Raw genomic sequence first — 13,755 nt, 5'->3', positions numbered from 1 at the left:
AATATGTTTTTTAGAAAATATTTTCACAAGAACCAAACGTGCCAATAAGTTAAATTTATATTTCTTCTATTCTTACTATTAGATAATTAGCCTAAAATATCTATGTAATTGATATAACAAGTTAAATGGAATTTTAAGAATTTTAAAGTTAAATTTCCATTTCTTCCACTTTCAATATCTATTCAAATATCAAATTTAGCATTGTTTTTAGTTTAGGAAAAAAAATTAGGATAAACATTATAGTTTCTAAAATCCCCTTAAAGATTCGTAATATTTGAATTTTTGTTAGAAACTTTTTTAGAATATTCATACAACTCTCTTATCTCCGATGGTACGCATGTCCCTCTACATAACTCTTAAGAATGGGTGTACGCATCTCTGTCTCTCTAAAGATGAAGAATGTTTCTATGTACCCAACAACATATAAGTAATATGTGATCCTACTTCTTACCCGTTTGATTTTAATCGAACGGCTACAATTATTTATACCACAATATCATACCAAACACTATTTTATTTTTCATTTTTTTCTACAAAATATTATTGGATGAAATTTTGGGCGTCCCATTCAACATATAAGTAATATGTGATCCTACTTCTTACCCGTTTGATTTTAATCGAACGGCTACAATTATTTATACCACTATATCATACCAAACACTATTTTATTTTTCATTTTTTTCTACAAAATATTATTAGATGAAATTTTGGGCGTCCCATCATAAATTTAAGGTGAACCTAGAAAAAAAAAATTTCTTTAAAAATAAATGATCAAAATGCCTATGCAATTTTTAAGTGTATTCCTGTAAATTTTCATCATTGGAAATTTTATTTTTTATTTTTATCATGTACACCCCTGTCAGATCTATGCATGTCCTAAATTTTGCTTCAAAATTATTTGTAGAATAAAAAACAAAAAACTATAAGCTGTCTTATCAAGATATGATGGTTACACTCAAGCCATCTCAGCCATCTAATCAAATCTAACGGCTAAAACCGAGGGTCACATAGAAAGTCCTCCACCTAAAGATATGTATCTATCCTACAACTTCTACTACATTAGGATCCTTTCATATTTTTGCAACATCTATCCACTGTCTGATCAAATCTAACGGCCTAGACCGGGGGGGGCACATAGAAAGTTCTCCAGCTAAAGATATGTATCTATCTTATAACTTCTACTATATTAGGATCCTTTCGTATTTTCTTTTCATATTTTTGTGACATCTGTCCACCTTTTAAATTTCTTGCTTAATAATGGAGTATAGATATGGATATGATACACATGCGTTCTAAGTATTTGGTTTACGAGAAAAGTAAGTGTAACTGGGTTGGAGTGAGATGACAAAAAAAACGAATTGTAGAGAGCTAAGATGGGATATGAGAGCAAAAATCTGGATAGGGATTTGGAAATTCGAAATTAGGTTTAACTTTGGGTAAAACAGATTACGATTGGTGTCAATATCGATTTTTTGACTCTTGAAAAGTAGTGCCTGCACGTGTAAAGAGAAACATAAGACAAAGAGAAGTGATACAATTCATAATTTCCATGAGATCAATTATGATTCCATTAGATCAATTATGATCACTGTAATTGTTTTTCGTTTCCATTGTGTATTCAGTAGTGACTCCCCTAGCAAGCCAACATGAAACAATAATTTAATATGAATACACAATACAAGTTATTCCTTTTAAAAAATGAAGACACAATGTGTGTTTTACTATTTTTAATATAATACAGATATTTTCAATATAAGTAGTCCTTTACTTTTTATTGTTATAAATATTCCATCTTCATTAATACGTATCGATTAACAAAAATAGAAAAACAACAGTGTATATAGAAAAATAGCGTCAAACATAGCCAATACTAAAGAACAAGCCACAATGAATGTTAGCTGTGTGGTGCACACACATTGAATCTCTCCAAAGTCAGTCACATATCAAAATTAAATAATCCCTAGTCAGAAGGTTTTTAAGAACTAGATCGGCCCATCAAACCTACCATTGGATGTGTTAGATCGAATCATGTAGATCGGCGGTTCAGATCGGTAAGAGTTGCACAAAATAACAATAAAATTATGGATGACGTTTTTATAGGGAAATGTTTCTACGTGGCCCTAACTACATATAAGGTATATGTGACCCCACTTTTTAGCTGTTCGATTTGAATCGAACGGCTACAATTGTTCATAACCAATGTCATGTCAAACATTGTTTTATTTTTTATTTTTTTTATAAAAAATAATTTTGGCTGAAATTTTAGGTGTCCCATCATAAAATTAGGACGAATATGGGAATAATAAAAAATAAATACTTCCTATAAAAATAAATGACCAAAATGCTCCTGAAATTTTCAGGGGTATTTTGGTAAATTTTCATCAAAAAAATATTTTATTATTATTTTTATCATGTGCACCGTTGTTGGATCTATTCATGCCCCAAATTTTGCTTTAAAATTATCTATATAATAAAAATTAAAAATAAAAAACTCCGAGCCATCCGATCATGATCTAACGGTTAAAAGCCAATTTGTGATGTTGTGACTCAAGCGATCTTAGCTATCTACTTAGATCTGATGGTTGAGACTAAGGGTCACACATATATAATATGTGGATGGGGTCACATAAAAAGCCTTCCTGGTTTTATAAGGCCTAGGCTTTATTAAACCAAAATGAAGCCTCACCTCAAATCCTCGTACAGAAAGTACATCCAGCGGCAAAGCTCTATGATAGTTCTAAAATCAATTTCAAACACGGATAATAAAATTTGAAACTAAAACAAAGTACAGATCTTGAGAATCTGCGAACATTTATTTTTAGGATAAAATTGACGATTTAAATAATTTGTTATAATATACATTATTTTTAGAGCTTTAAAACCTATTTATTTTTCCCAACCATAATACTCAAATCGAGATGATTCGATGTAAAGGTTTTACCATGCTTGACTTGCAATTTTTTATGAATTATAAGGTGTGGATTTATTTATTTTGATAGGGCTGCTGCCCTAGCAAATCATTTTCCCAAAGGTATATAACAATAAAAATGTAAAATTAAAAAGGTAAAAATTCAACCATTTAAGGGATTATAGACCCATTGCACGCCCACCGAGCCGATCCAAATCACCAAAGGCTTAATCCCCATCACTGGAATAGAGCCAGTAGTAAGTATCCAAAACAAGCATGTAATCATGATTCATGATTGATTACAATATATAACTACCCCACTAAATAAAAAAATATTTTTTAAGGGAAAAAGTTTGGTTGTGATGTTTACCCAAGAAAAAGAAGAAGTCTTTAAGTTTTGTAGAGTAGATGAAATCTTATGTAGAGCACCATATAAAAACAAAAAAAAAATACTTTGAATAAGAAATTGGCCAGAATACCCATGGAACTTTAAGGGTATCTATTTCTAAAGGTATTCAAAACATTTTTTATTATTTATATTTTGTGTGCAATTTAAAATCACATCTACTTACCATATTATAGAAAAATATAATTTAAAAACTGAAAATTGATAAGAAAACTATTTTGTGGCCATCAAATAATACGAGGTTCAACCTCAACAATTGGGACCCTTCCACCATCCATATAATGAGGATGGGAGATTTTCCAGTGCATAATACTGTGGCCCGGTTACTCCCATAGATAAACAAGTAATCTCACAAATAAACAAAAGAAAGCTCAACCCCTGCGAGCACTCTTCCTCCTTATTACTCTTTTATCTTCGCTCTCTCCTCAATAGGACTGAGAACATGAAATTATTCTCTTATTATTATTAGTTTTTAAACTACTCTCTCTTCCTCCTATCTCTCTATCTATTTAAAGTTTTAAACCTTAGGAAAAATTATACATATGGATATATTATTTTAAAATATCTTATAGTATTTTATAATACTAAAATAGTAACATTTCTTCTACTATTTCAAAACAATATTAAAAACCAATAGGTGGCGGTATAATATTTGCATACCATGAAATTATCTTTCGTTTTTAACATTTCAATTAGAGTGAGTATATACTACAAAATCCATTAAGTTTCATGGTAGTTTACACCCTTGAGCCATGTAAGCTATCCAACGGACCGGTAGTATAACTCACAAATATTATATAATACATTTCGAGTGTCTTTAATACCAGCATATCATGGGTCTTGTGCTAATAGCATGATTTCATAAATGTTTTATAGACAAATCTCCCATCATAAGAAGCGGCCTCACTTCCACACTTACATAGGTATATCTATCGAAAATGCCCTTGTATCTAAAACACTCTAATTTATAAAAATTTGTAGGCATTATTAAGATCTTAAATCATCCTATCAACATATAGGTCATTGCTAGACATATCTACCGTTTATATTTCATATAAATGGATACTAAAATAAACATTTTGTTTAGTAATCACATCATGGACTCTAGCCCTGTAGATAATTAATTTATGGACTTTAGCCCTATTCTCTTTATTTTTTACAATGTCATCCTTTGCATGGCCCTTTCTCAAAGAATCGGCCAAATTTTCTTTTGACTTCATATATTAAAATAATAACATGAAATCCTTGGACTAAGCAAATGAATTGAAATATAACTATTAGAACTCAGTGCAAGGAATCAACCAGAGTGACCTAGTGGATAAATCAGGAATACGGAAACAATAGCTGCAAGTGGAGCGGAGAATGCAATTGCGTTATAAGTTCACCATTGAATAAATCAAATAGGTTTGAATTGGCGTAGCATGTAAGCTATTAGTCCGAAAGGACCATGGAGAGCAACGAAAATCCACATACCACCTAACAAAAAGGCAACAAAGAAAATGCTAAACTATTGGTGTAGAAATTGCAATGCGATTAAAAAATTATTTTATTCCAAATTGGACCTAGCTAATCCATGGCATACCATGAAGTTACAAAGGCTGTACCTTTGAACCACACTCCTAAAAAAATAGGCACAAGGGAGAAGCAATGGACTTGGCCAACCTACAAAAACCACGCAGTCCCTTTGTTGCTAGTCATCCATCATATCAAATAAATCATTCTCCTCTATTTAAAAAACCTTCCAAGTGTTATAGTCGTAGGGATCTTTCTATTCAACTATAAGACTTATATTCCCAGGGCCACTATATATCTCTGTATATATTAGAGTGTTTGGATCAGTGTTTAAAAAAACGCCGAGTCGAACCGGACTCGCCCGGTTCGACTCGGGAATCGCCATGGACGAATCGAATCGGCAAAAAAAACGGGAATCGTCCGGTTCTAGAGAGAACCGGACGATTCTGTACAGTGACTCGGACAATTTTTTATTTTTATTTTTATTTTTTATTTTTTATTTTTTATTTTTTTTGTAATCCATGATCGAATTTTTTTTTTTTTTTTTTGTAACCCATGATAGAATTTTTTGTAATCCATGATTGAATTTTTTGTAATCCATGATCGAAATGTTTGTTTTTTTTTTCTTGTAATCCATGATCGAATTTTTTGTTTTTTTTTTTTTTTTGTAACCCATGATAGAATTTTTTGTAATCCATGATCGAATGTTTTGTAATACATGATCGAAATGTTTGTTTTTTTTTTGTAATCCATGATCGAAATGTTTGTTTTTTTTTTTGTAATCCATGATCGAATTTTTTGTTTTTTGTTTTTTTTGTAACCCATGATAGAGTTTTTTGTAATCCATGATTGAATTTTTTGTAATCCATGATCGAATTGTTTTTTTTTTTTTTTGTAATCTACGACTGAATTTTTTGTTTTTTTTTGTTTGTTTTTTTTTGTAATCCATGATCAAATTTTATGTAATCCATGATCGAATTTTTTGTAATCCATGATTGAATTTTTTGAAAATTTGTGATTTTTTTTTTTTAATCCATGATCGAATTTTTTTTTGTAATCCATGATAGAATTATTTGAAAATTTGTGATTTTTTTTTTTTAATCCATTATTGAATTTTTTTTGTAATCCATGATAGAATTTTTTGAAAATTTGTGATTTTTTTTTTTTAATCCATGATCGATTTTTTTGAAAATTTGTTTTTTTTTTTTTTTTTTTAATCCATATTAATCAAAGAGAAAATGAGAGAGATAACGATTCTAAGGCCACCCTATCCCAGCCATATTATTCACATATCGAGTCCCAACAGCAACAGTGTAGGGATGAGCACGACAGTGCAGGTGAGCATGAAAGATGGACAATTTTCGGGGATTTTAGATTGGAACACAACAAAACACTAACACTCAGGGATTTGGGAATAATCAGATACCTGCTAATATCGATGATTCGTTTTTAGATCGAATCAATGAATTGTTAAACAAATTCAATCAATGGCACCAGCGTGACCAAGAAGAACAATAACGTCGTCTATCATTTTATTTTTAGATCATATGTTACTAATTTTATGCTTTATTGTAGTCCATGTATGTTGATATACTTATTCCATGATAATTCTATGTTTACCCTTTTGTGTGATGTAAATTAAATGCTGAATGACGGTTCATGCAGGGAATGAACATATCAATATTCACATATTCATTCAAAAACATGAAAATTCTTAATGGAGTACCCTCATTTCTTATTGAATTCCTAAAAAAAAATATTTATAATGAATTTTAATAATTTTTTCGGATTTTTTTTAAGCTTTATTTTGACCGATTCACCCGATTCCTGATCCCGATCGTCGATTCGCCGATCCGGATCGGTTTTTTGGAAGCCCGATCCTGGTCACCGATCCGTTTTTTAAACCATTGGTTTGGATACAAGTTGATACGTCTTGAGAGACTGGTCGTGTTCGGGTCCATGATTTGGACCAAGACCCAACTGGCCAGGTCCAATTTTTGGACCCATACATGGACCTGTCTATCTGTCAAATCTTGGGTTGGGTCTGGGTACATTGCGGTCACTAAAATTGAGATCTATCCTAATCTATAAGAAGTTTTCTGGTAGAAGCATAACTATTCGAATCTTGACTCTGAGCCTTATTGACCATAAGAAGGTGATGTTATAAAGATTACTCATGTGAAAGCGGTTAAAGATGCAACAGAAGTCATAAAATGTTAAAGATTTTAACTGATAGATCGTCGTGTCTCCTAGAATATATGGATTTTTGCCATCAAATTTCGTGGAGATGTTACTCATGGCATGGTCAATGCATTTTTATGGTGCATGCGATTTTGGTATGCAAAGCTTTGATTTGTAGCTCATCTAAGCAACAAATCAATTTTGATGGGGCATATCTCTGTCAATACCCCCCAAATGCTTAAATTTAGATAATTGGATTTATTCTTTGAGTCCTCTACCTATATGTCAAATTTCATGGCCAAAGGACTTATCAATAGAGATTTACGCAAAAAAAAAAAAAAAAAAAAAAAAAAAAAAATCAAATTTCATGGCCAAAGGACTTATCAATATAGATTTACCCAAAAAAAAAAAAAAAAGGACTTATCAATAGAGAAGCATCTTTCGAAGCAATACAGGCTCAACCGACGGAGCCGCATGAATAAGTGTTTCCCTATATTTTCTCATGGCAAGGACTTAGTTCAAAATGTTTTGTTTTCACTTTAAATTCAAAAATCATTCACATAGGTCCAATGCTTATCTATTTGAGTGCTTGATATTTAGGACCTCTGATTAGATCTCAAAGTGACCTAAAACACAGGTAACAACCTCACATTTGAGAAAATTTAAGAAATAAAAATTAATAACAGGTCATCAGATCAGATCGAGGAGCAAACTTGAAACAGTTAAAAACCACAAAGAGACTGGACCTGCACATAATATTTGAAAGAAATATGGCTTTTCATATTTTGGGAAAAGTTTATATACATACGAGGCTCTAACACAATCAAATTAAAGTGCATCTCAAAAATTTCACTAGAAGAAGTTATTTTGATTCCCAAATATTCTCAAATTGATCATCTCGATTTCAAGATGCATGACATGATAGAAAAAAGGGATTTCAAGTTTTAAAAATAGTGCATCTTGTAATGCAGTTTTGGGCCGTCAATTTTCAAGATTTTAATGTTTTCATAGATCTGCTCGATCTATACTGTTTGTGAAGCTTTAAATTTTATAATTATAGATGAAAATATATTTTAAGGCTATCATAAAAATTTCCAGTATTGAAACCACATTTTTGGAAACTATATGAATGTGTTTTTTACTTTGATTGGTTAGAACCTCGGCCTTATACAATCATATTTTCTCATTTATTTCAGTGCACAGATGTAATTTTCTGGCGAAAAAAAAAAAAAGCACACAAAATAAAATTGTTGTTAGTCTTGCCGCTCGGGCTATTGCTTTCTTTCTCGCTGCAATTTCCTGTGCTTTGTCTTAATCTAAAAAAAAAAAAAAGAGATATAATTTTAAACAACAGTAAAAATAGTACTACATGAACTGAAAATGGAAAGTAACAAAAGCCATTAAATTTGGACTATATATTTCTAAATAATTAGAACGGAACAGCAAAGAGGAGAGCACAAACAATCTTGAATTTTTCATTCATAACAAAGTATGGCTACAAATAAGATGAATGAGAAAACCTAGTAAGTATTAATGATTCTTAATGAAAACATAAAAAATAGGGAGTAATCTCCGCTCTTTCACACCCAACAATGGCGTTAGCAGAATCTGGTAGTTAGCATCGGCACAGCGGGCACGATCTGTTGTAATCTAGCAGCCACTTCAAGATACAGTTGCTATGGAATTTGTGATTACATGGCATCATCCATGCCTCAGTGTTAGCAACAAATCCACAAAGACACGCACTGCAATCTTCTTGCTCTCCATTCTCTATCTCGATCTTGCTTAGGTTTGGATAATGCAATCGAGACGGCGTCGATATTCTTGAACATCTTGAACACTAGTTTCATCGATGTACTTGTTTGAAAACTCTTGTTGAACCCTCACCACCACCTACACCTTACTTACGTTTATACGGGGAAGAAGATCTGGCGTAATGCCCTCTAATTCCTTCCAAATAAGACTCCGAAGCAGCGGCATTATGTCTCCGAGGAAGCACCTGGACTCATGTATGTCCCTGAATCTGTTGGACATGATGCGGCCCAAGTCATCAATGGTTTGTAGTTCATCAAAAGATGTGCGTATGGCACATTCGTGTAACCATAGCGGTTCTTCCCCCACCCTCGTGCGTCCGATCGATTCAGACCTTACTTTGACATGTGCTTCCTCTTTGAAATGTATGTTGATCCATCGAGAAAGTCGCCGAGCCATGTCTCAAGTAAAAATTCAGACCAGATTTCGTTGGAATCATTGATAGTCATGCCTTGCAACAATTCAATCCCTGGACCATAGTGTAGGTTGCTGAGATAGAGAATTCAGAAAAAACAAGTTCAATTTGAACTTTAGATATGGTCAAAATGAGTCCCCTCCAACAATGAATCTTGACCATTCATTTGGTGAATTTCAAGATCTTAGCCTATACAAATTCAAAATCATTTTTTTCTTTCTTAACATCGTTCATCTAATGATACTAAAACCTTCTAAAAAAATCGGAAAAGAAAAAATCCTTCTAAATCGAGATCTAAGCATCTTATCAAAATGGATAACTTATATTAATTGGGTTAAAAAAATACTTTCTAGGTTCCGTTTTTAAATTTTTATTTTTTTGTGATTGTTCATTAGAATGAAAATAGTGTATATTTTAGAATTTGGATCAAACAAATGGCCCTAACATGATTTTTGAAGGTTGTTGCATCATATTACTATACAACTGTTGCATCATATTACTATACAACTGTTCCATGAAATCACAACCCAACTTTTTGATCTAAAACCTATCTCTAAAATAGACTTTAGAAGGGGGACTATGTATCAAGCATAGTATCAAGGCCTAACCAAACTAGTTTGGTAAAATTGGGTACGATTGAGATCAATATTTGACCAGTTTTGGCAGGTCACAGCAATTGTTTTGACCTGTTCAATTAAGCAAATAAAATAATAATAATAATAAAAAGCACCTTTTATATCTTTAAACTATTATATAAAACTTTCTTAATAGTTTTTTCTAAAAATCGGTCCAATCAATTTCACTAGTAGTGGGACCAGTTTTTACTTAACCAAAGTCATCACTGGTTGATAAATAGGTTGGTGGATGCCCCAAAAATAATTTTTTCTTGTATACATGTAGTATGTGCGACAACGTATACAAATTGTACTCTATATGCACTTAAAAGAAGAAGAAGAAAGAATCGAGATTGAATAGGGACCATCTCATTTTTAGATGGTGAGATCTAAGTGCTAAAAAAAACCTCAAGTACTTTTTTTTAAGAATGGGCTGATTATTTGGATTAAATTGGAATGCTCCTGTTAAATATTTTTGTATAGCAAAAGAGAAAAGCGACATAACTAGGAGGACATTTTTATTTTTTTTAAGGACAAAGTTTATATAAGGTTCCAAACTGTAGAATTAAGGTGCACCTCAAAAATCCATCAAAAAAAGCTGTTTTGACATTGGAAAACCCGTAAAATGATCATCTTGACATCAAGATGTAAGGATTTGGACAAAAAAAAAAAAAAAACCGAATCCCAAAAATAGAGCATCCTGCTATATTATCTGGGCCATCTATTTTCATGTACTTCTAATTTGAACCATTTTTGGAGTTTAAAATTTTATAATTAGAGATGAAAATAGATTTTAAGACTTTTTTTAAAAAAAATTGACATCAAAATTACATCTAATGATAAATTAAAATTTTGGAGGTGCATTGCAACCTTATACAAACCAGACCTTTTTTTAAAATGTCAATCCCGAGGTCACACGCCAATATTAAAAAAGAAAATTTTCAATCTCATTGGCATGTGTATTTTTATGACCTAAGTGAACAGTTGAAGTTGGTAACCTGTACCATGGCCTACTTTTCATATATTATGGCAACCATTTGATTTAGGAGTGCAACTGTGTATACCAATACTAAAAATGATCTTGTTGCCTCTAGGATTAGAGCAGTTTTAAGGTTTTGTATGGCGTTCTAATTCGCTCATTTAGTGAACAATATGATATTGGTTATGCTCCATTTCCTTGTGGTTTTATAAAGTCTGAATAGTCACTGATTCCAAAAATTTCCTAATGAAATGAAATTCGTTGATTTTTAACCCTTGGCCTACTGAGAATTTGCTAAGATCTTGTGGCCCTGCTGGTTTACCAATATCCATCTCTTGCTGCTTCCTCTATTATCAGGGAACCGTGTTTGAGTATCGCCCCATCCAATTTGGTTGAGAATTTTGGACGAGTAAAAGAGCATTTCAAAAGCATCTGTTGATTTTGGTGAAAACAAAGAAACTCAGTTCATCTCATAGAAACAAGGTATATTACATTTTGTAAATTCACATTATATATAATTTCATTTTCAAGAATCTAAGCAGGAGCCAGAAACAATTTTTCACTGCATTTTGATCATACATGTCATCATGTGTACAGGCCACTGCCCCGTGTAAGGGCAGCCATCAAGCTGAGGAAGACAATGCAGCATCTTAAACACCAATGATGAAAGAGAGAGAAGATGGATTCTAGAGGCAAGTTGGTGGCATTTGTACTCCAGCAGAGACCCCCTTCACATTGGTACATGAGGCGGTCGAAGTTTCCCCCTGTTTGTTGTACTCCAATTTTATATCATCGAGCTTGACATTTTGGCATGGGAAAGCCTCACTGCACAAGAGATTCACTGCACCTTTTGAAGAAGTGGTTCCTCTAATGTTCTTGAAACTTATATCACTGATCTTAAGTCGAGAAGGACCCTGCAAAAACGCAAAGAGAATGTGTGTTGAAAATCAGATCTTCAGTGTATCTCAATGTATTTAACTCCATAGATGACACACTCTCTCTTTCTGAATGCAAGTGTGCTTGTGTCTTGAAGGAAGAAATGGTACTGTTTAATGTACCTTCTGTGGGCAAGAAGTGTATGGGCAATATTGTTGATCTATGATGATGGGGTTGGCCACATTGTTCATCACAATATCTTCATACGTGAAACCGGAGGCAGAGCTGCTGGCTGAGTCTGCCCAAGTCTTGATCCTCAAACCATTGGTGGTATCTGAGATGGTACAATTCTCCACATGTATCCCTTGCACATCCTCCTCCTTGGGGAACTTGCCCAAGCTTCCAACACTGAATTATAACAGGGCTCAATTTAGTTTTCATTTTGTAAGGCTCAAATTATTTTGTAAACCTATGAAATCCTAGGAAGAAAAATATTAAGAACAAAATGCCATAGTTCACCTAATGCCATGTCCTGGCCCACAAAACACATTGCTCATGGTTACTTGGGTGGTGCCAGGACCAATGGAGATGCAATCGTCACCAGTTCCAATGCGAGTTTGAGATATCGAGATATTAGATGAAGAGCTGATATGGATTCCATCAGTGTTGGGGCTGTCACCTGGTGCTGAGATATCGATGGACTGGACTTTCATGTTTTTGCAGCGAAACAATAGGATGTGAAAGAGCTTGCTATCCACTGAACTTATGCCCCTTATCTCCCCATTTGTAATGGAACTGAATTTTAATGACTGCATAATTTCAATTACCTTGAGAAACATTCAAAATTCTCAATAAATATAAGCTTGACAATTAAAAAAAAATTACTAGCTTGCAATTCAAAAAGAAAATGTTGGTCTTTTACTTTTTTTAGCTAGAGAAGCAATACTTCCATTGTGGGAATAAATTTACAACTTCCACTCAATTGTTTTTCTGTGTATCAAACCATGTCGTACCTGCAACTACAAGGTTGAAACATCGAATTCCCTTTAAATAAGCTAGAGACTGGATCAAACAATGTTATATAGCTAGGATCCTCGATCTTCAAACCTAGAACAATTTTATAAATAACAATAGATTGAAGGAGGCAGACCATTTGTACCGTTGGGAGGAGCTTGCAATGGGCCTTCTTAGGACACTCGTTGAGGCTCCATGCGAATGGTCCCTGGCCATCAAATGTCACGCCCCCAGTTACCACGAGGTCATCTACATACTGGAACACGATCCAGTCATCGGAAGGGTATTTGCTCATCTCTGTGAAGGCCTTCACTTTTCCCTTCACTTGTACGACCATGGGAGAGGCACTTGGGCACGGACCCTTGAAAAGGACTGGACCAACGAGGAATGTTCCCTCAGGGATCACAAGGCGTGACGGCCCTTTCCACTCGCATGCTGCCTTCCAAGCCGCATCAAAAGCCTACAAAACTTTCAAACCACTGTAAGACAACTAACTTGAGGTTTGCAAAATGTAACATGGCTATGTTGCTGCAATGGATGAGGTCCATTTCAATTATACAAACTAATGGCCATTGTAATGCAAAATGAAAAAAAGAAGGGAAAAATACATCTACCTCAATCTTGTAATTATAATCCCAAATAAATCTCAAGGTCCATGAAGAGGCTATGGACCCCTTCACGTTAAAAGAAACGATGTTTAAGCTTCTCTACATTTTTCAGTCTATAGGATAACATTTATCTTTTTTTTTTTGTTTTCCTAATGACCCTTCCTCCAATCCCTAGAAAAACTCCACCCATGTATCCCTTCCTCCTCCTCCCCTCTCTTTCTCTCTCTCTCATACCTCACAAGCAGGTTAAATGTAGCATCTCAATTTCCATTTAGGTGGTTTGGTCTCATCCATGAACCTCACCGATAGTTTAAACATAGCACCCCAAACTCCATTTGCATGATTGGGTTATTAGGAAAAAAAATAACGTTGCAATATGGACAATGAAAAAGGTAAGGAGGTCCTTTTCTTTTAGTTTAGGGTTGGAGGG

At 33.5% G+C, this 13,755-nt stretch overlaps 1 protein-coding gene across 1 annotated transcript; it reads right to left on the bottom strand.

Annotated features, from left to right (window-relative positions):
- Positions 1 to 11,315: 11,315 nt before the first annotated feature.
- On the bottom strand, positions 11,316 to 12,519 carry LOC18435283 (exopolygalacturonase). Its single transcript, XM_006845330.2, has 3 exons — positions 12,223 to 12,519; positions 11,886 to 12,111; positions 11,316 to 11,741 (listed from the first exon to the last, which is right to left on the bottom strand). Exons 1-3 carry the CDS (start codon positions 12,516 to 12,518, stop codon positions 11,514 to 11,516), a joined length of 750 nt encoding a protein of 249 aa, XP_006845393.2. The 5' UTR covers position 12,519; the 3' UTR covers positions 11,316 to 11,513.
- Positions 12,520 to 13,755: the final 1,236 nt, after the last annotated feature.

This window comes from Amborella trichopoda, chromosome 12 (assembly GCF_054954075.1).
Source record: "Amborella trichopoda isolate Santa Cruz 75 chromosome 12, AtrichopodaSantaCruz75HAP2 v2.0, whole genome shotgun sequence".
NCBI classification, from domain to species: Eukaryota; Viridiplantae; Streptophyta; class Magnoliopsida; order Amborellales; family Amborellaceae; genus Amborella; species Amborella trichopoda.
This window is presented reverse-complemented; position numbering and strand designations above follow the sequence as displayed.